The sequence below is a fragment of the Athene cunicularia genome (assembly GCF_003259725.1).
Source record: "Athene cunicularia isolate RWA chromosome 3 unlocalized genomic scaffold, athCun1 chr3_part1, whole genome shotgun sequence".
In the NCBI taxonomy this organism is placed as follows: domain Eukaryota; kingdom Metazoa; phylum Chordata; class Aves; order Strigiformes; family Strigidae; genus Athene; species Athene cunicularia.
In genome coordinates, this window is record NW_020799097.1 from 85,222,350 (window position 1) to 85,250,024 (window position 27,675).

The following is a 27,675-nucleotide window of genomic DNA, read 5'->3' on the forward strand; positions in this document are numbered from 1 at the left end:
GATTATTTTGAATAAAACTTTGAATAATGAGAGCACTGATGATCAGTTCAATTCTTTCCCCTTAGCAGAACTCAGCATTCCTCTAAATAGCATTTTCTGAGTATAAATCTGTTTTGTGAGTCTGATGATTCAGTAGAGTCTGTAAGATAACAAGTACACAACAAAGTTTGATAGAATATTTTTTAAAAATTTCCACATCTTTTTTTTCCCTTCCTTATTGGACAGTAGGCTGCTCATTTACTAGATGAAGCTTAAAAGTGATTGCTTTAGAGATTGGGAAAAGTAATTTTCTTACTTAGTTGATTGAGGTGACAAAACATATTACTGCTTGAAGGAAGACTATAACACTATCAGTAAGAGCGTTACTAAAGTTGGATTGTGGCTTGCTTTCTTTGCTGAATTATAATTGCGTATGTTTTTACTATAAAAGAAAGCTATTTTAAATATGAGACATTACTAAACACACACACTTCTTATCCCACCCCCCTTCAAAGACCCTTTTCTTTACTTGGATTATCATTTTGAAGCACTAGATTTATTATATGCTTTGTAGATGAAACATCCAAGAATTCAGGGACATTTTTTCATCTTAACACATGAGGAACTAGAATCACAACCTTCTATGAATGAACAAGGCTAAATCCCTAACAAAAAATACAGCAACTGTTTATCTCTCTCATTTTAGCTTATCATCATGATTTTGTTCTGATATTTATATATTATAAACCCATCAGTGTCACAAACAGTCACTTCTAGATGTGTTAACTAGCAATAGGAATATTTGTGCAATCATTCCCAAAACGTGGTCCTCAGACAACCATATCTCTGCTTTGGATTCTGTCTGTTTCCTTCCTGTGAAGCTCAATTCTGGGAGGTGAGAAAGCATACTGCAGGGTCCACAAAGAGGTGACGGCAGAGTATGCCTCCTCAGAAAGTAGTATTTGGTTCTAAACTGCTGCTTTTTATTTTTACAATACCTTCATAACAGAATCAATTTTTTTCCTGCACTTTCATTAACTGATTCTCTGAGCAGCCCTAGAATATTCTCTCCAGGCTACCAAAAGTTTGTGGCTTGGATGAGCACACACTTTGCTGGGTAAAAAACTGTCTGGATGGCCGGGCCCAAAGAGTTGTGGTGAACGGAGTTAAATCTGGTTGGGAGCCGGTCACGAGTGGTGTCCCCCAGGGCTGGGTGTTGGGGCCACTCCCGTTTAACATCTTTATTGATGATCTAGATGAGGGGATTGAGTGCACCCTCAGTCAGTTTGCAGATGGCACCCAGTTGGGTGGGAGTGTTGATCTGCTCGAGGGTAGGGAGGCTCTGCAGAGAGACCTGGACAGGCTGGAGCCATGGGCTGAGGCCAACTGGAGGAGTTTCCATAAGGCCAAATGCCGGGGGCTGCCCTTGGGCCACAACAACCCCCAGCAGCGCTACAGGCTTGGGGAGGAGTGGCTGGAGAGCTGCCAGTCAGAGAGGGACCTGGGGGTGCTGATTGACAGCCGGCTGAACAGGAGCCAGCAGTGTGCCCAGGGGGCCAAGAAGGCCAATGGCATCCTGGCTTGTGTCAGCAATAGCGTGGCCAGCAGGGACAGGGAAGGGATCTGACCCCTGTACTGGGCACTGGTGAGGCCGCCCCTCGATTCCTGTGTTCAGTTTTGGGACCCTCACTACAAAAAGGACATTGAATGACTCAAGCGTGTCCAGAGAAGGGCAACGCAGCTGGTGCAGGGTCTGGAGCACAGGTCGTACGGGGAGCGGCTGAGGGAACTGGGGGTGTTTAGTCTGGGGAAGAGGAGGCTGAGGGGAGACCTCATCGCCCTCTACAGCTACCTGAAAGGAGGGTGCAGAGAACTGGGGATGAGTCTCTGTAACCAAGTAACAAGCGATAGGACAAGAGGTAATGGCCTCAAGTTGTGCCAGGGAAGGTTTAGACTGGATATTAGGAAGCATTTATTTCCAGAACGGGTTGTTAGGCGTTGGAATGGGCTGCCCAGGGAGGTGGTGGAGTCCCCATCCCTGGAGGTGTTTAAGAGTTGGGTTGACATAGCGCTGAGGGATATGGTGTAGTTGGGAACTATCAGTGTTGGGTTAATGGTTAGACTGGATGATCTTCAAGGTCTTTTCCAACATAGAGGATTCTGTGATTCTGTGAAAAGCCTAGAGCAGTAGCTGAACTGGCCATGGCCATGCAAGCAAAGCAGAGGCACAGCCACAACTAACATGGGTCTGCCAGCGGCGCAGCTGTTTCCTTTTACTACTTCTCACTTGTGTCTCAGCATCTTTCCCTACCTCTTTCCTTTGGTTCTGTCCTATTATGCTGCCAAGTGAGCCTTTGACTTTTCTATTTTTTTCAGATCATTCTTATCTCAATTCCAATTATTCTCACCTTTCATCTACCCTGTCAGAAGCCCACCAAGAACACACTTCACCTTTTTTGAGCATTTTTTCTGATCTTTTTCTAAATTACTCAGTTTTCTGTTTCTGTGCTTCTCTTTGATCTGATTAATTCCTCCCTTTTATTTAATTTTCCCCATTTCTTTCCCCCATATCATTCTTCCTCTCTCTCCTTCACTCTCTTCCACTTCATCCTCAGTTCATCACTTTTGCCCTTGCCCACTCATTCATTGTTTCATTTATCATGTTTATCCATTCAGTTATTCATTCAGTCTCCCACTCTCACTTGTGGAACATATTTTATTCTCTGACTACATAAGCAGCATGGTATACTCTCCAAGACTTTACAAATAAATTTTGGGAAAGCAGAAAAGATTTTTTTAGTTTTAAGGCTAAACACAGTTTTGGGATGCCCAAGTTGGTCCTAATTTTATATAGCATATGCTAGAACTCCTGCAGGTATTAACTCATGATATACAACCTAAAAGAGAAATATTATTGGTGGTTTTTTCAGATTGCGACTCCAGGAATTTCTTCTCGCTTTCCTAGTCCAAACAACAACAGAAGCTGAGCTTTTGTTTCTTACTCTGGGTCTAAGGTTCTTAAAAGAACAAGGCACTTCTACAGTCTCTTCTTTTATAAAAGCAAGCATATAGAATAGACACTGCAGCTCTGCTGTAGCAGACTGAAAAGTCTCATGCTTAATTTACTATTGCTCTGACCAGCCTGTCTGATGCAGTTTTGAGGGCTTCAGCACTCTGGTTTGGTCACCCAGATACTTCATACATTAAAATGGAGACATTTTAGAGACAAATGGACATGTCTTAGTGTCGAAAGCAAAAAAAATCCATGCAGTGCACTGAGGAAAAATAAAGACCACACCAGGAAAAAATGCTTTTGGCTTTGAGGATATACATAGGGGATATAAATCAATAGCTTGTCAGCAGCTTTGTAACACAGATTGACTTTCTTCCAAACAGACTATTTGAAATGTAGAATGCAAAATAAAGGGAAGCCACAACTTCACAGATTCTATGTTACTAGCTGACTGAAGGACACACACAATATAGAGTCAATAAATGTGACAACAGAATGAAATCACAAGAGGATTTTAGTGTCCTAGAGGGACTAGACCACAGGTATCATCTCATTTCTTCAGTGCAAATATCAGCAACTGTCTGTGAAGGACAGGAACGCAGTTATATTACTCCCCGTGACATTTTGAACTGGTGGAGAATCAGGTCTGTAGGACGTATCTTTCTTCGCCAAATCACAAAAGGCAGCAGAATTAGTTCTCAGCAGCAGAATTAGCTTGAGAACACTAAGAGGCAGAGCAGTTTAGGGTCATCTGGCATGGCAGCAGGATACAGGATGGGGACTGCGTAACTGGACTGCTTGCAGCTGCACTCTGGGATCCCTACAAAAGCGAGGCCAGAAGGGAGCATGCACACTTCTAGTCCCAATAATGCCTTCAAGGCACTCTAAGCTGCAGGTGAAAGTGCTGCCATTACTTCTGAAGCTGATTTGAAGTAGCTAGATGGATACATATCCAGGAAAGCCTACACGATGAGAGTGTGGGTCAGCAAGACAAGAGACAGAAAGGGAAATCAATTAGATTCATGCTATAAAATGCATGTAAACAGAAAATTATAAAGATTAGATGGTGAACATGGCTGAATATTGATAAGAAGTATAATGAATGCACAGGCAAGCAGGCAACTCCTGTAAGAAAACAATGAAAGATCAAACTGAAAGCAGTACTAGACACTAACAGCATCAGATGAAGCATACAGTTCTTCTGGAGGGGAGGATCAGGTCCTTGGAATAAAGACCGCTGCTGTAGGACCTCTCTCTTGTGTAGCATAAAAGATAAAAAGAACAGAGAAAATAAGGCTAGGATTCAAGAGAAAAAGGGTAGTCTCATTTTTTAAGTTGCCTGAAACTACCCAGAATATCTGGATCCCACAGCTGATGTTCCACAAGTTGCTCTGCATGAGGGAGGGCAGGGCAGGGCTGGTGCACATGTAATTTTCTGAGGACTTAGTTTGAGCCCTTGGGGTCTAATCTTGTCTACAATGACACTGATACATATTAAGTGCTATACAGTGATAAATACTCTTTAAAAAACCCAACCAAAATAAGCAACACATTGCGTGTGCCACAAACTGACATCAAAATAAGTGGATCTCTTGGCTCTTACTTGTATCTTATTTTTTCATCTATGAAATGCAAAATAAACTATTCCTTCATTTCCTCTGAGCATAATGGACATTTATTCTTGAATATTCACAAAGAACCTTTGTTTCAGTGTTAATACCACAGGAAAAAAAAGGAAACAAGTTTGTCCCCAGATGAGGTCTTGACCAGTTTTCAGTAAGTGAAAGAAGAGACAACACAATGAAAATGATCATGCAATAAAATACTCTACACATGCTTACATAAGCATAAGAATCCCTGTGCACTGAATTTGATAGGGTCCAGTGAAGATTGTGTCACATTCAAAGGTCCGTATCATAACTGCAAACAGCTTGATGGTACAAAAAGACATGATACAGAGAATATATTTTTATATACCATGAATGATTCTGGACCAACTAGAGAATGCACAAGCTGAGAAGCTACTCCTGAGTTTGAGCAATGCATAACACTGATGGAAGCTGCAATTATCAAAAAGCCCCTGTAAGGATGACCATAGCGTACTCCAGCGTACTATCTTTGTAACAACATCTGTATTCCACAAGCCCATTCTGGTAACAACTTCAGAAAGACCTTAATAATATAAGGATGTATGCTAAGAGAAAAGAAGGCCAAAGAGAAAAATGGTTTCCTGGTAATACTTGAAAACATTTTAACAGAGGCTCAGCATAGATGTATATGATTAGTAAAACCAAATGCCTCTCTCCCAAGAGATGATGCAAGGGCAGATAAAAGAGAAGCTAAAGAAGAATGTTACAGATAAAATGGTATCCTTCAGTAAGTAGACTTGAGTCAAAGCGAGAAAAGGAAACAGAGCAAAGGAGAGCAAAGTAAAATTAAACTCAGGCAAACTAAATGTAAAACTATATAAAGTGAATCAAAAAGATTTTGAAGAAATATGGATACTAAAGTTGCAGAACACGTTGGTACTGTGTGCAGTGTTTTGTGGATGACAAAAATACAAATAGATGCAAAAGTGATTGCGCAAATTAAAGAAAAAAATAATCCAAACACCACAACAGATTGCAAAACTCCATGACAAGGCAGTTCCTAACCTACAAATTGCTAAAAGGATATACAGAGTAAGGGGAATATCATCCTCCACTTGTTTCAGTTGCTATACTCCTTCCGGAAGCGTGTGGTTCTGCTGATCCCAGCAGTACAGAAGACCGACCTTCAGTCTATTTCCGTTGTCTTATGGCTGAGGACAGTAACTCTGTGCCCCTTTGCTTAGGAACTGTTATTTTTGAAAGCTTGACATTGCAACCATCATAATGTTCTTTTGACATGATTTTGAAGCTTAGTATAGGTATTATGTAGTCTTGTAACACTGTTGGTATTTTCCCCATCACTTTATGCAAACATGACAATTGAGATTAAAAGCGTCAAGAGCAGGGTTCTGTTTTTTGAGTCACTGAAGTGACTGTCAATTTCTGCACTACATAATTACTAATATTTGCACACTACAGTTAATATTCTGTCTGAAGGAAGGAGAAGATGCTGAAAGCACTCTTCTCAAGCGTAAACGTTACAGACAATCACTCTGTAAGAGTGTACAATAAGAGATGGAAACGATGGAGAGTAACATAGAGATATCATTCTGAGAACTTCCAGTTGAATTACTTTAGAACAATTAATGTAATTTACTTTCCAACCATTAGGCTGTGTAAAAATTCGTAACACAATGAAGTGTTGTGGAAGGCTAAGGTTAATTTGAAACTTGATATATGAGATTACCAGAAAGATCATTATTAGCGTGATAGAAGCAACTCCTTGTTAAGAAGATAAAGCGTGGTAACTAATGCTGTATAAACCAGCAAGATTTGATCACATGGGTTCAATTTATGGTATAGCCATGCTGTATGCAACAACCTAAGGGTACGCACAGTTGAGTAGCCTTTCCAAAGTGTTCATCAAATGAAAAACAAATGGTGTCAGTCAAACAGTGTCAGCTCGGTTTGGACATTTATTGATATTCTTAGATGATTTTTGACAACTTCTTATATAACTTTGAGCGCACAATACTTTAATTGCAAGTTTGAAGCAGAAGTGATTTAGCTAAGCAGCAAAGAAGCTAGAAGAATGTAAAAACATACACAACTTTAGAGATCCAAGTGTCTGTGTCATGTCACTTCACATGATGGTCTTCTCAGAGCTGCCCAAGTTTGTAGTTGCATTTCAGTCTAGATGACATAAAAAAACTTGAAAAGGTGAGAGATCAAAGACTCACCATCATTGAGAAGACTGAAGCCTGCTTGCAAATTGTAACAAGCAAAAATATACCAAATTGTACTAGCAAGACTGCTGTGACTGGCCAAGGCACAGTTCTAGGAAGACAGGCTTCAAGTGGATATGAAACATGTGGAAACCACATGAACAGACAAGACAAAATCCACCGACAATAAATTAACCTGCTTTCTCTGAACCCCTACATAGGGCCATTAGCCTTCATCTCTTTTCAGGATGAGATAGTGTTAGTGCTTTCTCACACAAGAGAAAGCATGGGGTGCCAAAATTTCTGCAAAGGGAGAACAGCTACCTAACAAAATTTTCCTGAGCTCAGATGGCCCTGGCAGCTCCTAGCAGCTCTTCTAGTAACTGTAGGTAGGAACTTGCATGCTATCCATATGTTTTAAAAATGTCAAAACTAATTTCTGCTAATGCCATCCGTTATTGGTTCCTCTGTACTAAAAAGTGTCAGTGACTCAAACCAACTACTGCCATACAGGAAGAATCCATTCCAGCATGTAAACTATCAAGCAAGATTTGGAGATGATCCCTGTGGTACAAACCTGCTATACTGGACCTGACTACCAGACAAAAGCAATTCAACTTTTAAGAAGATGGCTGGATTACCAACACTCATAGCTGTGCTGGAGTTTATGAAATATGAAAGTGCCCATTTCTGCCAAAGCCACAAATACACGTGCATTAGTAACAGACTCAAGCACAAGGACATTTGCAAACTGAAATTATGTGCTAAAATACTGATCGGTCTTCCATGAAATACCTTTTCAGTTACAGATTTCAAAGCAGAAGAATGATGAAGTTGTTTTTACTAAACACCTAGAATCTTAAGAGTGCCTTACTGTATATCCAACCTTAATTCATCAATAAAAAATGTAATATTATTTACCTATGTTTTTTTGAAACAATGACTACAGATATTGGAAAGCATGTGACTGATATTTTATAATGCAAGAGCACACATTACCAGAGGGAGGGTAGTGTCCCTGGGAACACAGTCATTCCTCTCAGCAAAGGTATTAATTTCTAAATAAAGTCTACAGACACAGATGTGGTAGAGCTTAGAATTAGAATTTATTGCTTACATATCTGACTCTGATGGGCACAGAATTTTTGTCTTAAGAGAACCTTTACTCCTCTCCCTCTTTGCAAGACAAGCCACTACAACCCAAGGCCCTGGTCGCCTTCAGAATTTAAGTTATAGTGACGTTTTTTAGGGTTTTTTCCTCTATTGGTTGTGGATGTGACAGCCTCATACTGCTAATTCCCTCATGCTAGAGAACTCTGTAAGGCAGGCCATACCTGAATCTTCTTAAAGTTGCTGTGCTTCAGACTCGTAAGAAAAAACAAGCTGTTTCACATTGTGTTCTATTATGGTGCCTAATCTGGGGACATTTGTGTGTCCAGTCAAAGTTTTATTCTCAGATTAGGCATCTAGTTTCCTATAGAATCTATAATAAAAACTGGACTGTCAGCAGCATTTTTTCTTTTTATTGAGCTAAAATATCTAAACTAGGTAGCTAGCAATGTCAATGGAAGGTATGTTGTCTACCCCAGCCCCTCTTTTAGAATTGCACAGAAGGATTGATTCTCCAGTGAGTTTCAAAATCCTGTCCTACAACGACAAGCTTAAAATAATTCTTTCACAAATAAGGGCAAGACATTTCTTTCAAAATTTATCTGGTGAGAGTAGAAGGAGCAGCAGAGCAGGGATTGGAAGCCAGGTGTCTTCCATCCCAAATGAATGTGTGACTGCTACAGAGTCATCTTTAAATGAAGACACAAATTAGAAGACTTCCTGCAAACTGTTGGAGCTCCAACAGGTAGGACCAAGGGACAGCCACTACAGAATACCCTCTGCACTTTCTAAGATTGAAAACTCTGTTTTAAAAATGTAAGATTTTCAATACTAGCATAAACAATTTGCTTTGTTTCAATACTAGCATAAACAATTTGCTTTGCTACCTGGCAAGGTAGACAGGTCTTCTTCAAGTTGACAGTTTAGAAACCTTCAGACAGAGCAGGATTTTTAACCTCATCTTCTGCACTCAGGAAGATGTTCTGTGTCAAAGACATTCTGTGTATCTACATGTGTGTCTAAGATGTACCAGAAATATTACACACCTGCTCTTTTCAGCCACATTTCTTGAGGCTGAACATGTCTTACCTTACTTACATCGCAGGATCTAGCTCCCCAACAGAAAGAAGTGCGAATTGCATATGAGTTCTCTTGGGATTTAGGCATAAAACCAATGCTGAACATTTCCTTGCTATCAAGACATTTAGTGTATCTGTGCACACTTAGCAACATAAACTGAGGTAAAAGAGTTTAGGTGCCTAAACAGGAAGATGTTTACCTAAAAACCAACTAAGCAGGAGTTTCTGCATTTTACTGTTGCCCAGATATTAGGTAGATACTCAAATATTTGAATCTGTGATGCAAAAGCGGTAACTGCTTTTTTTTAAAGGATGCAACTAATTTTGGAAATTCTGCTCAGTGTTTCTCATTGTGCAGAACTCTGTCAAAGTTGTTATTATTCAGTTCTAAGAGGTAAAGAATATAATGAGATCTTTCATCTTGGAACTGGCTTTAAGATTGCTTGTCACAGGCTGAAGGTTGTTGAGAAAATATCGGGAAACACTCTCCAGCAGCAACTAATAAAATCTAGATCAAAGCATGCATCTACCCTGTTGTGGATACCCAAGGAATAGAAAATAATAATAAAAAAGGAAAAAGGCCTGATTCATAATAAATCAAAATATAAAAATGAATTTAAAATCAGATGTCAAAGGCCTTACCCTCTACAATTTTCATTAGCTGCCTTTTGACATTCTCATATGTTAAGGTATGTCTTGGGCACAGTTTTAGAAAAATGTCTTCAAAATCTAAAAGGAATGGAAGAAGGGATTTCTCTCCCTTTGTTCACATCTACCTTTGTTTCACTCTATGAAACTCAGATTGAAATTACTTGCTTCCTTCAGGAGGACTCATCCCTAATGTAGCAGTCCTCCCAAAGGATCCTGCTTACTTATTCCTGAAAAATTACAGAGAAAAATGAGTCTGGTTTTGGTACTGTTGAATTTTAACATAGCAGAAGCTTAACCCATCTTCAACACCCTTCCCTCTCACATAGTCTTGAGAATTCAGCCTAGGAAAGACTGACCAAGCAACTCCATGAAATGTCTTACATAAAATCGTCAACTGAACTTCAGCTCTCAAGAGCAGTCTATACTCCTATGGAGCATGGATCGGATAATATTTTTTTTATGGTACATTGCGCAAAAACCGGTCATCTGGACAGGCAGGAATCTCTCCAGGATTCCTGCTTCCTGTTGTAGAAATATAGTTTCTTTTTTGTCTTTGCAGTGTTTTTACATTGATTCTCAACAATATCTTCACATGAAAAGGAATTAAAGGCTTACTTAGAATCATAGAACAGCCCAGGCTAGAAGGGTCCTCAGAAGATCATCTGGCCCAATCTTTTGTGGGAAAGGGAGACTATACGAGATTATCTAGCACCCTGTCCAGTCACATCTTGAAAACCTCCAGTGACAGGGACTCTACAATGTCCTTGGGGAGGTTGTTCCAGTGAATGATAGTTCTTACTGTAAAAAAATGCTTTCTTTCTTGAGATGAATGTACTTAAACATATCTCCTTCTAAATCATTATGGAACTATTAAAACCATCTTTGAAACCAATATAGACCTTTCCCTTGCATCAGAGCCAAACACTCATGAGGCCACTCCTCACAGGGGGTTGTCTACTTTCTCCTTAAAATTGCCAGTGATAGTTCTTTCATAATCTGCTCACAGTCCACTGTCCCCATATTTTCTCTAATACTGAAACGAAATATTCTGGGCTGAGTGTAAATCAACGTCATCATGGTTTACATTATTAATGGCTTGCACAAAAGCCCAAATTGTCCACCCAATCATCTTTTAGGCCCAGAGAAATTTATCAGGAAACATCCCCTCTTACACCTACAGCTTTATCTTTTCCATATAAAATGTCAGTTTCTCCCAAATGGTGAATTCTACATTTCTAGGGTTTGTAGTACACAAAGGCTCTAGGTTAAAAAAGATGCTTAACTCACAGCTTGTTTCACAGAATAAACTGAACTCCATCTTTTCTATGGCATAACACAAATTTTCCAGTTCTTCTATAATACATTCAAAATATGACTGCTTCTTCCCATTCTCCCACAGCTAGACAGGAAAAGGGAACATGATTGTGGCCAAAGGTAAGAACAACTCATGTTCCATAAGCATCATAGCTCTAAAACTATGCAACACCTTAACTGTGCCAACAGAAACAGACAGAATATGGGATTAAACACATTTAATCTGATATATAAACCATATTCACTATTGCTGTCCATCATGCAACAATTTCATTAAAACAGAAGTACAGGAAAAACCAAAACCACTGAACGTCCCTAGCATTACATGAACTCTGACCTTTCTGGTGCCATGATGGATTAAGCCTATCTAAACCAGGTTCCAGCGGTCCTTCCTCCCTTGCCAACTCCAGCTACGCATTTCCTATGTCTGTGTTGCACCCGGCATTTATGTATGTGAGATCATACACTGAATAATGCAGAAATCTAATGCAAATGACAATTATGCCAGCCACAAAAAAGCAGACTGTAGCCAAATCAGCCCCCTGAACTGTCTTACATGACCACTGGTGCAAGGAAGAAGGCAGGGACAACATAGGGTGGGAGGGCAGAAAGGAGGCTGGGATCATGCAGCTGCCCAGATATAAACTGATTTATTCTGTCATGGAATGGTATCTGTTAGTGACTGCAATCTAAAGTGCACAAACAAAAGCATAAAAGCTTCTAGAGCTCCACCCTCTACTCCATTCTTTGTCTCCCTGCAATAATGTAACTTTTTACTTTCTCTGTTTTGGTTGTATCTGGTGAAGAGAGAGTGTAATCCTAGGCCAAAGTGCACAAACTGAGTACACAGTACTCAGTGAGTACTCAGTGAGTAACAGCTGCACATGTGATCTAGTGATTAAATCCTGCCCTAACACAATGACTTTATATTATTCTCCAGTTTCATTGCTAATTCTCAATTTCTGTTAGTTGAGTTTGCTGATTTATTTATTTTTTTAAAATCACATTGTGACATGGACAGACTCCTCTTTTCATATCTTCCTCAGCTAACACTGACAAAACAAAAAAACATTCCTTGCAAACGTATGAAAAATGATTCATGAAAAGGCAGTATTGGAAAAGGAACAAACAGAAAAGGAATGAAGCAATGCAAATTGAAGAAAGGAAATCCATTGGCATGTCTTAAAATGCATTAACAATGTCAGCTAAAATGAGATCATAATTAGTAAGGAATTTAGATTCTGTACACGTAAGAAATGATACAACAACCTGCTAATTGGAGACAATACTATTCAAATGTTACTGAGGAACACAGACTGGTACACAATTATGTGCAAGGAGTGGGAGGCTTACAAGAAATGTTTCAATCTAGTAGACTGAACCACAGCTGAGAAAAGGCTAAAACAATAACCTTGAAAACAAGCATTAATAAGCTACTGTCACAGCACAAGGACGATAAAGAAGAACATGTTTGTTTACACTGTCATCCAAATTTTGCCTACAGGCAGACTTACGTTTTGCAAGACAGTCATATACATATATGCATAGTATTTGTATACATATGTGAAAGTGAAATAGAGCTTTAACATTAACTACAGAGAGGCAAGACTTCACACTCTAGGACTATATATTACAAAATGTCCTATAAAAATAATATTATAGTTTACATGCTGTTTAGTAATAATTTTGACAACATGAGCTGGGGGAACTTACATGTGGTTGATTTTTTAAAAATTACTAATACGTTTTTAAAATTATGGCTACAGAAAACAAATGCTCAGATCTGGCTTCTGGTGCCTGTGCTGCCATTAATAATTGCTACTTGTCCCTGAGAGACTGAAACATCAAGCGACCTCGCCTAACAGTGATGATGTAAAAAGAAATTCATTAATAGTGTATTTGCGGAGCACTCAGATACCGCCGTGAGAAGCAGCATGGAAAAGCCTATGAGGAAATTAATCATTCTACATTCAGTGCAGGATCTGGCAGATGTGCAATAAAGCAAGCCTGGAGACATACATTAAATATGAAGATAAAAGATTCTAGCCATTAACGGCAGAAATAATATCCCCTGAATGAGCATCATCTGCCTTAGGTATTCAATGTTTGATGTATTCTTATTCAATACAAGGGAAAAACTTCTGATTAATGTGATAAGATTATAGCAAGTACCAGCCCGGTATTCTACGCAAAATATAGAATCTGATAATGTAATTAAAGTCTATCATAAATATATTTTCTGGGACTAGTATTTCCTCATTTCTGCATGCTTAATTTTGCAACTAAATAACACTCCCACAGTGCAGCAATTATTAGCAAGTGTACATTATCTCTGCACCCAGAGACTTCTGTCACCACAGCTCCAGGTGTGTTATATGTTAGCACAGTAAATCAATCCCCATTTCATGCTGCAGCTGCTAGACTGCTTCTGTAATCAAGCTATCCCCTTTTACAGCTACCTCAAGAGAGTCAGGAAAGCAAAGGCAAGGCAAAAAAAGGCTGAACAGTGGTGACAAACCTGCAGGTTCAGAGCTAGTTCAGATATCTGTACTAACATTGCAACTGTAAATTACTAATTTTATTTTACTCTGCATCAGTTCAGTTCTCCTCTCCTATCCACATAAGTTATGCTTTATCTTACTCCATCAGCTCAAATCTGAAGATAGAGTTCAATTTTTCCTCTGTTAATCAGTAGGGACAGCTGCTGGAGAGGGAGGGTGTGTAAGAAGGACTCTAGAATGCACCCCTGGGTTGGAAAAGGTCTATCAAAGCTGCTTTCTATAGTACTTCAGAAATGGGGAGAAGAGGCATGGGGTCTCCATGCATGGCTGTCCAGAAAAATTAAAGATGTGCTAGAATAATCTGACTGGCAGAAAGAGTCTCACATCTGTGCTGAGATGCAGCAGTACTGTAACATATCATGGTTCCTAGTACAAAAAAACCCCACTGCATGAGACAACTGGATGACTTAGTTCTTCAAGCAACCACATGTAAACCCATGCCAGTGTCGATAATAAGACTTTTGCCTGGGCTACTTGTCAGAAAGGACACACTACCTGAAGATACAGGGTGAGGTAGATAACCATGGGCTGAGGAACTGCAGCACTCAAAGGTTCCCAGGCAGTATATCAACAGGTACATCCCGGGTCTGACACCCAAAATATCCCTCATCCTGACCCACCCCAGGAACCAGCCCGCACAGCATGGGGGCACAGCTCAGAGGTTCTGATCACCCAGTCTGCTGAAAAGAAAGGCAAAGTTCTTCCACCTTCTCTGTGCAATAGCAACTATCTCTCATGTTTAGTAGGACAGCCCACTACCTGCAGACAGTCTGACTCTCACACACAATCTGCCTTGGAAAGAAGAGGCTAGCCTATGCCTACCTCGGCAAGGTGAAGGCAGGCTCAGGGATGCACAAACCTCACACAGGCCATGTATGTGCTTTCTATGCTACTGCCCATGGCTTGGGCCCCAAGCATATTTGCTGCTTAGGAACGATCAGCTCAGTTTATTAGCTGGCAAGCCACGGAGTAGGGCTTGGACCCTCCTCTGCCTAATTCAGACAGACACCACAAGTGGGAGTTTGGGTCTGTCTGTTCAGCCAAATGTATTCTGGCTCTCCATCTTGAGAAGCTTCAAAACTTGGCTGAGCTATTGATATATTTACTGCTTTCTTTCCCACAAGAGGAACATTTCTATTAAAAAAGGTGCATGGCATACTTTCTAAGACAAATCTGATCAGTTGCAAGGAAAAAGAAAGTTTGTTATCTTCGTAAATATGCATGTCCACAAAATGATGTGCAGTTCCCTTTCAAGGATCACTGATTTCTGAGGATTCAGGTGGCCAGTGCTTCACAAGCAAAAATATTAACAATTTTAATAAACAGATCTTCCGGGACAGCATAGCAAAGCTTAATGATATGTTTGTCCTCAGCTAAAACAATGGTAGTAGGTAACGGAATTTTTTTTCTCCATCAGGCATGAAAAAGGCTAATATAGATATGTTTTCCATTTACTGTGCTAATAATGTAACTAATGGAAACTGGGGTAGTTGTTTGTGGTTTTTTTAAGATAGCCTATCCACTAGTTTCTATTTGACACAAACAGGACATACCATGAATCTGCTGTTCATACAAGGTTTGCTTATTTCAATATAAAATTAAGACAGCTAAATCTGATTGAATGCTAAAACTAACTTATCTCTTTTCAGGAATGCAGAACCAAGTAAAGATTTACCTAGGTTTCCTGGAGATAAAAAGCAAACAATAAACCTAAATGCAGGTGAAAGACTTGCAACAGAGTTGGCAATCACCACATCATAATCAAGACATTCTAACAAAAATATCAGAATGTGTACAAATAAACAAACCAAAGTATGGAATTAGAAAAAATCATCGAGTGAGATAATCAAGAAGTTATAATATTGATCTTTGAAAAGGTCAGCAGTACACAATGATATCTACAATTACAAGGTTCAAATATGACAACAAAACTCAAAAGAATTACTACATAAGTGACTTTTTCCAACTGTTTGTAGCTCAGAGGACTCAAATATATTGATCACTTCATTTGAATACTCTGAAATTTCCTGTCTTGGAAATCTGAACAAGGCATAAGGGAAACTGATTTGTAAAAGCCCATGTTATGTTTGTTTGTTTTTTTCAAAAATCTCACAAGTCTGATTAATTCCCACATAAACTGAAGGAAGTGTTAATGACAGGCATCGCTCCCTTTTTGAGCTCAAATTTTTTGCTCATCTCTTTTTGAAAGAAGATAGGTTTTGCTGTTGGGTATTCTCAACAAACGGTAGCCAAAATGTCTATTGCCAGATACATCAATATAAAGGTGCAGGCCCTGCCTCTCATCTCATCTGACTCATGTGAACTTGGGACATTAGAATCACAGGGAAAAGAAACCACTTTTTCAAATACAGTTTCACTGACATCGATATTAAAATACCTATTTCTTTTTCAATACATCAGAAAAAGATAATTCCTTACTTCATAGATGTCTCACAAAGCGAGGTATTTGGTTATCAAAGGATCAATATCACTTTTGGTTACATAACAGAAATAGTCAAAGCCCCGAAATAGGCCACATTGTGAAATGACAGGACTCTGTAGTTATTACATTTAAATAACATGTCAGTCTTGATCAATAGATCTCTTTAAGGGACCAGGACTTCCATTAGTAATGTTCTTTTACCTGCCTAGTAAGAAGGTTACAGGAAATTTAAACAAATAAAGATTGATTTTTGTTAGAAAAGGGTGTTCTTTATACTTTGCCATAATACAGACATGTTATGTTAGGGTGCTGCTACGCGTAGCAATTGCTTTACTTAATTCCCTTTTCAGATTTCCTTTTGTGATCCATGCTGTAATCTGTGTCAAAAATGATCATCATCAAAATACATAGGTTCTTTTTGCCCTTTGAAAAATCATTCTTTTATCAGATTATATAGATAATTAGTGTATCCAGGAAAAGCATGTTTAAGATTGTTAAGACTCCTAAGAGATTCTAATTTCTTTCAGCATTTCTTAACTCTCTTTGTTATTTTTCCACAGTTTTCATAAAGTAACTTTAGCCATGTAATGCCAGTGTGTAATCCCTCTTTGGATATGGATTTTAAACCTCAAAAAAACAATTAGGAAAGCAGGCACCTAAGAAATACCCGTAGCATAGAAAACCTTTTCAATTGGCTAAATCTGACTGATGGTCTATTTTCCAGTGCTTCAGAATCATCAGTAGCATAGATATGTTGTTTTACTCATTTATTTTGCCATTGCTCAGAAGAGGAAACTATCGTGTCCCACAAGGTATGATAGCAGTCTCTCAGGTTACATTGCATACCATTAGAAAGGCTATAGTGAGTTTAAACATATATTTAATCTCTGTACCACCTTTTTAACCACCTGCAAACAGCAAACATCAACTATAGTAACAGTTTCAGATTTCTGACAACTATGAACCAGAGGAATCTGAAAGATTATAGGGTAACAGTTCTAAACCAGTGTGTGCATTTTATATATCATCTGAGTCTGCATTTTAAGTAAAAGGAATATTACATAGCAGTTATTGGCATAACAATATAAAGACCTTGGTCTTACCCTTTGTTTTCAAGTCGTTTAATACCTTTGATTCTACAGGCAGTATATCGCTCACCAGTTTTATCTCAATATTTCGGGATGCCAGTTCAAGCAATTTTTCAAAAAGACGCTGACCCTGGGAAGAACATTAAAGAAAGCAGAAGTTGTAAGACACAGAATTGTTCTAATAGCATATCATAAACCCAAACAAAAACATATTGTACAACCACTGAGTAAATATGTTCCTAGATGTGGTTAAATCTATTTTAAAGATTAGCAACTCAACTTTTTTTTTTTTTGAGAAATACTGTTTTGAAGGCCAAACTTGCTTCTTCCTTTTCCCAGATTGTGCAATACTATTGAGGACAGGTGACATGCAGAGAATGAAGTGGTTTTATGCTGCATAAATGTATTTTTACATTTACTTTCTTCTATATAATTACATTTTGTTAAATCAGGATAAAAAGTCCAAGGAAAAGAACAGTTATTGTGTATTGAATGTCCATTTTGTAAGTTGTTCTAACCATAGGACAATACAGTATTCAAGTGATCACATACTCATCTTTAGATGAGCTATACCAGGGGTGGAAAACAATGATCTCTGTGTATTTCATACACATAGATCCCCTTTTGATACTATTTTAACTTTATTATTTAAGCCCTATTTCTAACACAGAAAAAAAAAAAAAAAAAAAAAAAAAGAGGGAATCTCATTCTGAGCCACAGCATGAAATTTAAATTGCTCCATTTTTCCAAGAACCAAAGAAAAAGTAGACCTTCTGATTGCATAGTACATGCTTAATTTTAGAGTCAATATTTTAACTTAAAGAAAAATGCTTACTTAGAAGGATCTAAGTACACAATGTCAAGAATAAAATATTCGGTGTACCACTACTGTGCTGTATTACTACAACCACAGTTAGAGGCTGTTTCCTTACTGCCATTCTACCTTGCCACAGCAGACACTAGTTACAGTTAGATGAATATGCAAAAAAGTGCCTGCCCTACCTACACAGTTCACTTTTGATTTGATATAATGTTGGCCCCAAGGCAAAGCTAAACCAAAAAAGCAAGTCATATTAACTTTCCAACAAACAGGTAGAACACAAAGCTTTCCACAGAAACACCTTAGATAACTCTCTATACAAACTGTTACTCTAAAAATCTTAAAATGATCGTTCTGTTCAGTGAAAATGGCCATAGCAAAAGCAGTTTGGGATGATGCAGTCTGACACAGCATGGACTAACAAAACCTCAGACATAAGCCCTCCTCTCACATCAAATCCAGAAGCAACAGAGAGTGGAAAGCCACCCTTTGCCCTGTAATTGCCTGCATAGATTGACACTTTGAGTGTTGCTGAGCCTTAAGCATTAAGCAGTCACAGAAAGTTGCTCTTCACCTGTCAAAAGTACAGATCTATTTTTTAATATTCACTTATTTTGAATATATGTAGTAAAATAAGAATACCCACCCTCCTGAAAGCTAGCTTTCTCAAAATTACAGAGCAGCCAGAGGCTGCAATGGAAACACAGAACTACCATTTATGTTTTACTTTTGTAATATATGCCTGCTTGCTGGCTTAAATCCACAGCAGAGCTTCCTGCTCATCCCAGGCCTCACAGGAGCTTAGTAGTCAGTAAAATACTGCTATAGTAAAAGCATTAGACAATAGCTACCAGAACAGGAAAACAAAACAATGCTTTGCACGAAGCTCAAAATGCTTCTTATACTCAGATTCTGCATTTCTTGAAGGGACTAGATGGTCCCATATGTAAGAAATAACACCTGTGATTTAACTCACACACCCAAAAGCCCTTACTGAGTTGATGTGAAAGTCAAGGAGCGGCTATTGCTCACATTCCTCATGAAGCTAAAAGGATCTTTAATTTTCATATCAGTGACTGTCTTGGGGTTTTTTAAAAGGAAAAGAGCAGCAGATGTTACCAGAGGTAAGAATTAATGAGGTAATAGTGTGGAGGGGGTGGATGCTGAATACAGAGTTATGCAGCAGCTCTATCACGATCCCGGAGGAGTTGAAGGGCACTGGCCAATATTCCTGGGTGCTCTGCTCCCTCCAAGAGGGTCTCTCCTGCAATTGCTGTGGACTGGCACTGGTAGACTCTAACTGAATCTGGGAAAAACACTCACTGCACTGTTTGCCGAGTTCCCAGCACCATGCCTTGCTCTGTCACCCAGCTCCCGCAGGGCGACAGGCTCCTGACATGCCAGAGCTCAGGCTGCCTCTGGATCCACTTCGTCTGAGTCCACTGACTGGAGACCAACAGCTTTGTTTTTCATTAGTTATATCTTTGCAAAAAGTGAGCAAGGAAAATTAAGGAATAAAAGGCTTGCATGACATTAAGTAATTAATTATGTAGAAATTGCTACTCAGGTTCTATATGTTGATTTAACATACTAGATAGAAAGACAGACACACACTGGTTTTATCTGGGTTATCTGTAAAAACTGATTTTGACTAGAAGCATAGTGGAAAGCTATCATACAAAAATAAACATGGAAAAAGCATTCATAAATTTGATGGAAAGTGATTTGAATTATCTATACAAATTAATGCATTAACTGTTCTGATAAAGAAAGTTAACATCTAAAGCTCATAATATTAATTGTTTCAGGAGATGGTTCTTTACCAGGTTTTTTCCCCATGGTAATTGTTTTTGGACATTATTGCCACTTCTACCTGCACAAGATTTTATTTACATATGATTTACAAAAGTTTTGATAAACAAGCCTCGACTTTCTGTTTTAATTTTAGTTTGGACAAAAAAGAACATGGCAGTGTTTCCTGAGTTTTATCTGATCTTAGCATGCCCTGATACAACCAGCACACCATCCTTGATGGACCACCTGGCTGTCTCTTAGAGGCCATGCTGCCAGCTGAATAGTCCATCCTATGGGTGAATAGATCCCTTGGAGTGCAGCCCTGCATTCCAATGGAGATACCTTCTCTGAAAATATATCTATTTTCCCATCTGGAACACTACAACCTATATACTTATAGTATCCTTTTTTGTCCAGTTAGGTTCATAAATGGTAAAACTTCAAATTGATAAAACGTTTAAAGCATTTCTGAGTAGTGATGGTTACATTTCTGAGTAGTGATGGTACACTCCACTCACCACAAATATGTGCATTTATACAGGTATACAAAACACGTCATCTGGTGCCAGAACTGTAAAGAATTTCCTCTGTTTCATCCCTAGCTGCATCATCCCTCAGCAGGCATTCATACACTCACTGAAGCTTAATGTAGACACTCCAAACAACTATGAAAAATTCACCACTTGCATATAAAAATCTGTTCATACTAAAGTAGGGTAGTAGAAATTCTTCCTTCATTACTGAGGTACCAGGACTTCTTCCCCATTAATATTACTTTGAAACACACCTTCTATACTTCCTGTCATGTTTACTTGCAGTTTTACTGCTTTGTTCTATGAAAGGGAAAAAAGACAGGACAGAAGGTCTGAAGAGTTTTGTCACTGCTGTCAGCACATTTGAAATGTTTCTGTTGAATACAAACCCTCATGCTGTCACTCAGACCACACTCCCTTGTGAGACAATACCAGACTGCCGCACAACTATGTGACAGCGACCAGAATCATTTCTACATACCCAGCTTGTGAGGACTGAGAAATGGTAGCAGCCAAGCGCCATGAAACTGTAGCATGCTACCTTATACCATATCTGCATTTTAACAAACAATACCACCAGAAATCTGTCTATACTGATAAAATACTCTCTTACACTTTTCACTGGGCTGTTTCAAAAAAACCTACTGTAAGTGACAAGATAGCATGTAAAGAGTATTTATCACATGAACAAACTGACGTTCTCGTGGTTGCTTTAAACTATCATACATCTGAAACAGCAATCCCAACGCCACCTGGTGAATTGAAAAAACAGGAAAGGTATCACTACCAAATGGCCCCAAAATTGCCCCTAAACTAATTTCTTAGCAGTCACTAGGCAGACTGATTCTAGCCTGGCTGATTTCCCTTGCCTGATGTCTTTACCAGCATGTGTTCCTCATTAAAAATAAAATAGGGGAGATATGAACATAAAAATGCTATATTTATTGAAGTACTCTAAAATTGAATTATTGTGCTCTTCGTAACTTAGATTGTAGGAATCTAAACTGTAGGAGTTTAGACAATTCTTAGCTTTTCCTTTCCACAGAAATAATACCGGTTACTTCCAGATTATTCTTCTGGATTTATTCTATGTAATTCTACTGATATTTGTCCTAATATTTGTCTACTAATAGTTGTCCTATAACCAAGCCTCTGGATATATCTATAAAATACCGCTAAAACTTGTAGCATGCTAGCAGAAACCAATAGAGCAAATAAATCAAGAAATCTTAACTTTCACTTCTGCTATTTAATACAGAACAGAGAAACTCAAAATGCTTTCCTCAAACTCTTCTAGCAAAGCAGCTAATGAAAATGGAGAGAACGTGCTTTCCTTTTAAAACCTCTCCTTTTAAAATTTATTTTCTATGCCTTAGTCTGTACCAGCTGCGCCAGCGAAATGCCACCACCTGAAGAGGAGAGTTGTTTGTGTAAAGATGAGCTTACAGAAAAGAAAATACACTGCGATCTCCACAGCTGATTGCAGCCAATTTCTGCTGCTAGATGTCAGGTTTGGAGATGTGCTCTTCTTTGTACTTATTTGCGTTTTTTAATACTTGTCAAGGACAGATACTTAAACTCTGGCACCAGCATTTGTACTACCAAATAAAACACTTAAGATACTTGGGCAATGCATGTCGGAGTGACACGGAGTCGGAGTCATCATCAGAGATTCATTACAAAGCTGGACAGCTGGCTTACATGAGACATATCATCAAATGGAGTAGGAGACTTCTCCCAACGAGCCATTTGGGAACTGCACAATAGGTAGGTAAATAAAGTCAGAACCATCTATTTTTTATGTGATTGTTGTAAAAAGCAGATGCCGATCTACCCTTCAATCATCTATGGTCATCCAAATAGCCATCCAGAGAGAACTGTGGCATACTCATGGCAATGCCAATAAACAACGATGGCATTAATTCTCATTTGTGAAATATAAAATGAAATTGGTCAGGAAGGACTTGCTGGAACTATAAAAGGTCACTGTAAATTAAAGTCTCTAAACATAAGATGAGCCTGAGGTAATGAATTGTGAAAAATCATAAAATCGGTATGATTCTGTGTTCACCTCTCTCTTCACCACAAATGAATTAAAAGCTATCCTCAAAAACTGTGTTTCCATTGTCCTCTGATATCTCTAAACATCAGATTGCCACAGGAGTCACACATTCATATTCTGCAAAAGTCTCAAAGCCTCTACATGACATCTACCCTGCTATTTTAAAAATGCATAGATGACAACGCAAAGTCACCAAAACACATGGTTTTCTTCTGAATAGGAAAAGCAGGTGTAGAAAGCCTACTCAGTTGTTTGCCAAACATATATTTGTTTACTTGACCGTAGAAGCACACAAAACACTGCAGCAACATGTGTTTGCATTTGGAGACTCCAATTCAGCAAGACTCATGAACCCAGACAGCCGAGCACAGCAGTTGTGACCTGGACAGCTCAGTCAGCAATGACTGTTTATTTAGATTTATAACAATAAAACATGGACAGGCAACTGTCAAGACACTAGGTAACACACCCACAAACAAAAATGAAGAAAACGGAGCAGGAAGTTCTGCAATTTTACATATGCACATGTATACATAGATATGTCCAATATACATTTGGACAAAATGGACAATATGGATGATACGTATATTTGGCATGAGTATATATATGCATGTCTGTATAAAAAATTGCAGAAGTTCCTGCTGTATTTTTCTTCAATACATATATTGGACATACATATGTATATGTAAGTATGCATGTGTGTATGTAGCTACACAAACACAGAAAAAGTAGCTAAACTTTGTAAATAAGAAAAAGAAATCTAGCCTACTCAGCTTTCCTCCTTCAAAAACCTATGCCTGTTGAAGTGCTCTTGTAGAGAACCTTGTTTTGCAATATGCCTTGAATATTCATAAAATGAAAATTGCTAGTTACAGAGCAGGATGTGGGTCCATATGGAAAATGGTTATGTCCTTGGTTTCTGATAAAACAAGAATCATTCAAGGAATGACTAAAACTTACTCACTAAGCACCATACTACCTGGAAGTTTTATATCTCACCCGCTTACTTTTCATAATGCTTCTGCTATTTTGAGGCAAATTCCCCTGAACTCAAATTGTAAAGACTTGAGAACATTCGATTTACACTTCAGAAAATTACTAGATAACAATTATTGAAGCTTCTCTGAAATTTCACTTTCATTTTACAAGTGGAGAAAGCAGATGTAATGATACAAGTTTTCTCCTTTTCCTTTCACACACTAAGATTTGTGTACATTCTCTGGGGCAGCGATTCGCTAAGAAATGCTGTCTCTTGGCAATTTATTTAGCATTTAGACTGGCCAATAACAGTATAGTGTTTTAGCATGAATAGACAAGCTTGACAGAAAGATCTATCAGCTGTTCAGCCCACACTGCTGTACAAATGAGGAAATGACTGGAATATTAATTACCTTTAAACAGAAGTAATTACTCACTTTTGTAGGACTACTAGCAGGCAGAAATAGATAACTAGAATATAATATTATGAAAAAGGTTTCATTTTTCTGGCTTTAATAGTGCATTTGAGGATGAAAGCACAAATCTACTTCTTACATGTCTCTTCTTCCTTTCCATGCTCTGATATTCAGCACTATCTTACAGTTTTTACTTTGCATGAGAATGTGGAAAAGTGAATGGATTTGATGCTTAACTACTGAAATCCCAATTTACAGTTTGCTATTTTTGTCTTCTGGGATTTGTTAAGCTCTGCTGGTTTTGAAGCAAATGACATGTTGAATTTTTTTCAGACAAAACATTTTTAAAAGATTCATGCACATACCAATTCATGCTCTCCTAAAAACATCTAAGGCACCATCTCTTTGAATTCATCTGCTTGAATGACAATATATGGGTTTGAAGTTTCTTAGGCAATAAATTTAAACACAGCTTAGCTGCAGAATTACACTGTGAAAAATCTCAATATTTTGATACTCAATAAATTTATTCACAAACTATATTCCAATATTTATAAGCATTCTAAAAGGAAGAGTTTGCACTATATTTTCCATTTTGCTGCTCACTTCAGATTGTCACTTTTAAATGGACATGCAGCAGATTTATTCTGAAGTTAATGTATGCCATTCAACTAGGCTACAGGACTCTTTCCGAAGAAGTAGAATCCAGTTCATGATTTTAAAACCCAGGCTATTTGCAGTAGTATCTTTAGTTGCTCAGAATACCAGTCTTTGTCTATCATCTACCAAAATGTATTTTTTTAATGCACAGCATCAACAGAACTAGAGAGTAAACTGAAGAGCTTATGACATAGTATGATAAGAGCTGATTCCTTACAGTTACCCAGCTGTCATTCTAATCCCCTTTCGTGTCAGCTGAGAGCCTTTTTTCAGCAAAGAATCCATTTTGTGGAAAGGAAGACATACTCTCAGCCTATCAATTCTTTGATACCTTAGTTTTACAAGTGATACTAAGTGGAAACCTGCTCTTACCATATTTCTAAGAGGATTGCTCTCAAGAATAAAGTGTTGGCACAGCATCATTGTAATGCATGTCTGTCTCATTCACTATGATTTATGTTTTCTCCTATTGCTCTTAATTGCAGAAGTCTTGAACACTGCTCCCTCCTTAAATTAATTTTGAAAAGCTATGAGAAATCATCTGATACTACATTCTTTATGAGTGTAATTCTATCCCTCTATTTGGCTGCAGAATTAGTCCACACGCTTGCTCTTTTACTTCATCGGTTGCATCAAACAGAAAATAAGTGTATAGATTTGCGGATATTCCCAAATTATGGATGCATTAATATAGGTACAATTTTGCAGGTTTCTTAAGATTACACAATTATATCCTCTCCTAAGACGGAAGGGATATGAATATGTATTGGATGTATTATCTAGTCCAAGCGTGTCACTGGTCTCAGAAAACTATTGTATTGGCAGGAAAATCCCCATAAGAAAATGGTTTTTTAGACTACGCAAACAAAAAGGGAAGGACTGTAGCTCTAAAAATATTAATAGTGAAACAACAAGAACAGATTCTCAAAGTCCCACCCTTTTGTTAGGCTAGAACATACCTGGCATGCTGATGGATGACTGTGATTGAGGTCCCACTGGGAAGATACTATGTCAACAGACTTTTCAGCCATATTAAGCAAATTCATCCAGCCTTGGAAAAGAGACAAATGGGATGGTGCACTGTCTGAATAGTTGATCCCTTCAGGAATATTTTCCACAAGAGCAACCCTGAGAATAGATAAGGAAAAAATAACCACTTAGCAAAAGCACTTTTCTTTAGTAAAAGGTTCCAAATTGTCAAGAACATCAGGTTTTAGGCCTGTGGTTCAACATCTGCTCCCAGAGGCTCTCAGCAGTGTGCCACCCTGCAACTCACTTGGCAGTTGCTGACTGTCATGCTCCGCACTTCTCAAAACAATAAAATGCGGAAAGGACCTACTGTTAATGCAGCAAAGCCAATTAAGCTTTTGAAGCTCTGCAAAATTAGCTTAAACATGGAAAAACTTACTACTTATAACACAGTAAGTGGGAATCAGGCCTTAACATGAGGATGGTAAGAACAAAAAAATTTCTTCTTGCTTTGCCACTCTCATCTTTGCATTTAATTTCTTCTTCTCTCTAAGCAATGTGGCAAGACATAGGCTGCCTGCATTCGCTTCAGTCTGCTTTTACAGCTGACATTTTATTACACTGCAGTCTCTATAAATGAACTCTCTCTTTCCAACTGCTCTAAGCTACCTAATTTTTATGGTTTTGTTTACCTGTATAAGGCTCTAACTGGGATTCAATGGTTAAGAAAAGAATAATTATGCCCTTTTAATGTCCTATTCTTTTTGGTAGGCTCCTTGATCTTACTGTTTGTATTATTCAAAATGCTTGTCAATTACATTACATACATTCACGCTGATCCAAGAAGCTAAAAAACATTGTAGTAAACTGACAGTTCAAAATAATAGTCCTTTGCTTCAGGGAAATGATGTGTTTCATTCAGCATACTGCCTCACTGCTAGATGTCCTTAAATTGCAGCAGGTAAAGCTCCTCTCTACACTCAGTAGAGGAATCTTAAAAATAAATGCAAGTCACACAAGTTTCCCAATTCTGTCTTTAGGTAAACAGTTGAAATTTTCAATTTATCCAAGTGGCACTTCTGTAAGTGCCACCAACATCTGCCCCTTTTACTGTGAATCATACAAACTAGATTTAGGAAAGCTGTAGTAGGAACTTGGAGAATACTCCTTTTTGTTGTATCCAAGTACATCAAGTATTTCCAGATTGTTTCTGTACTTATTAATAGCATTAATTATCAACTCCAGCAACATGAATATAATTTGTAAACTTTTTTAAAGTAAATCATTAGTACAAATCTGTAGTATAAATGAGAACTGTACAATTTTTGAGTGTTAGAAAAACAGATTAGTGCAGTATCTTCTGTTAATTCAGTTTACCCTACAGGGTCACATGGAAACTTTTACAGCTATTTCAGAATATCAAGCATATTTGTGAAGTTAACCCATTAAAAGACTAAAGATTAGTACTCTTTTAACAGTATAAATAAAACCCAGCAAGAACTGTGATACAGTAAACCTGTGGTAATTATCACATTCTTACTCTCCTGGCCTGGCAAAAAATCCACCTCACCCCACTCCCACCCCAAACCAGAACAGGCACAGCTCCTCTTTTCCTTAAACATTCAAGTATGTTCTTTCATTCCCCCAAATCCGTTAAACAACATACATATCGCTAAGCTACAATTACCAGCGATGTTTTCCACATCATACTTTGAACACCCTCTTCTACTGATTTACATTAAAACTTAACTGCATGACACTAACAGTTGCAACACCAGTAAATTAACTGTAAAAGGTTAAAAAACACAACTTGATTTTTTGATGTTTTCAAAGTATGCTTTATTCTAAAACATTCTACCTACCTTGTTTACAAGCTTTTCAAAATAACTAGTTCCCTAAAAATTTAGTGCCCTTACTAGTCCATTAAGCAATGTTGAACTTTTAAAAAGAAAATATTTTACTCTAACACTCAAAATTTTAGACTCACTCCTACTGCATCTAATCCTGTTACAGAACTTAATAAAACTTTTGTTAGATCTCTTGAAAGCCTGGCTAGTTCTTTTTTGAAAGTTAACATTACTTATCATACTGCGGCTCTTAGCAATTTCCATGTTCCCAGACCTGTTTTATGGAGAGCTGTAGGATGATCACCTTCAAAGAGCAAGATATTGAAGCACAGAAGATAAAGTGATCTCTACAGTGACATAAAAATTTTTCCAACAACCTAGTGGCAAAATGAGAAATGAATCCATGTCTTCCTGGCCTCTTCCATCCCCTACCAATCACACGTAGATACAGAAGAGACTTATTTTGAATATTCTCCAAAGATATTCTTTATATCAAATGATCATTCAAAAAATAATCTATCAAATGTGGTTCTGATTTAGCTAG

General features: G+C 38.1%; 1 protein-coding gene across 2 annotated transcripts in view; it reads right to left on the bottom strand.

Moving 5' to 3' along the window:
* Positions 1–27,675, bottom strand: part of PLD5 (phospholipase D family member 5) — a 189,878-nt gene that overhangs the window by 46,965 nt on the left and 115,238 nt on the right. For both annotated transcript variants that reach the window (XM_026845515.1, XM_026845516.1), the window contains exons 3-4: positions 25,275–25,443; positions 17,068–17,182 (exon numbers count right to left, since the gene is read on the bottom strand). In XM_026845515.1, coding sequence (XP_026701316.1) covers positions 17,068–17,182; positions 25,275–25,443 — 284 coding nt within the window. The remainder of the gene's footprint in view (positions 1–17,067; positions 17,183–25,274; positions 25,444–27,675) is intronic.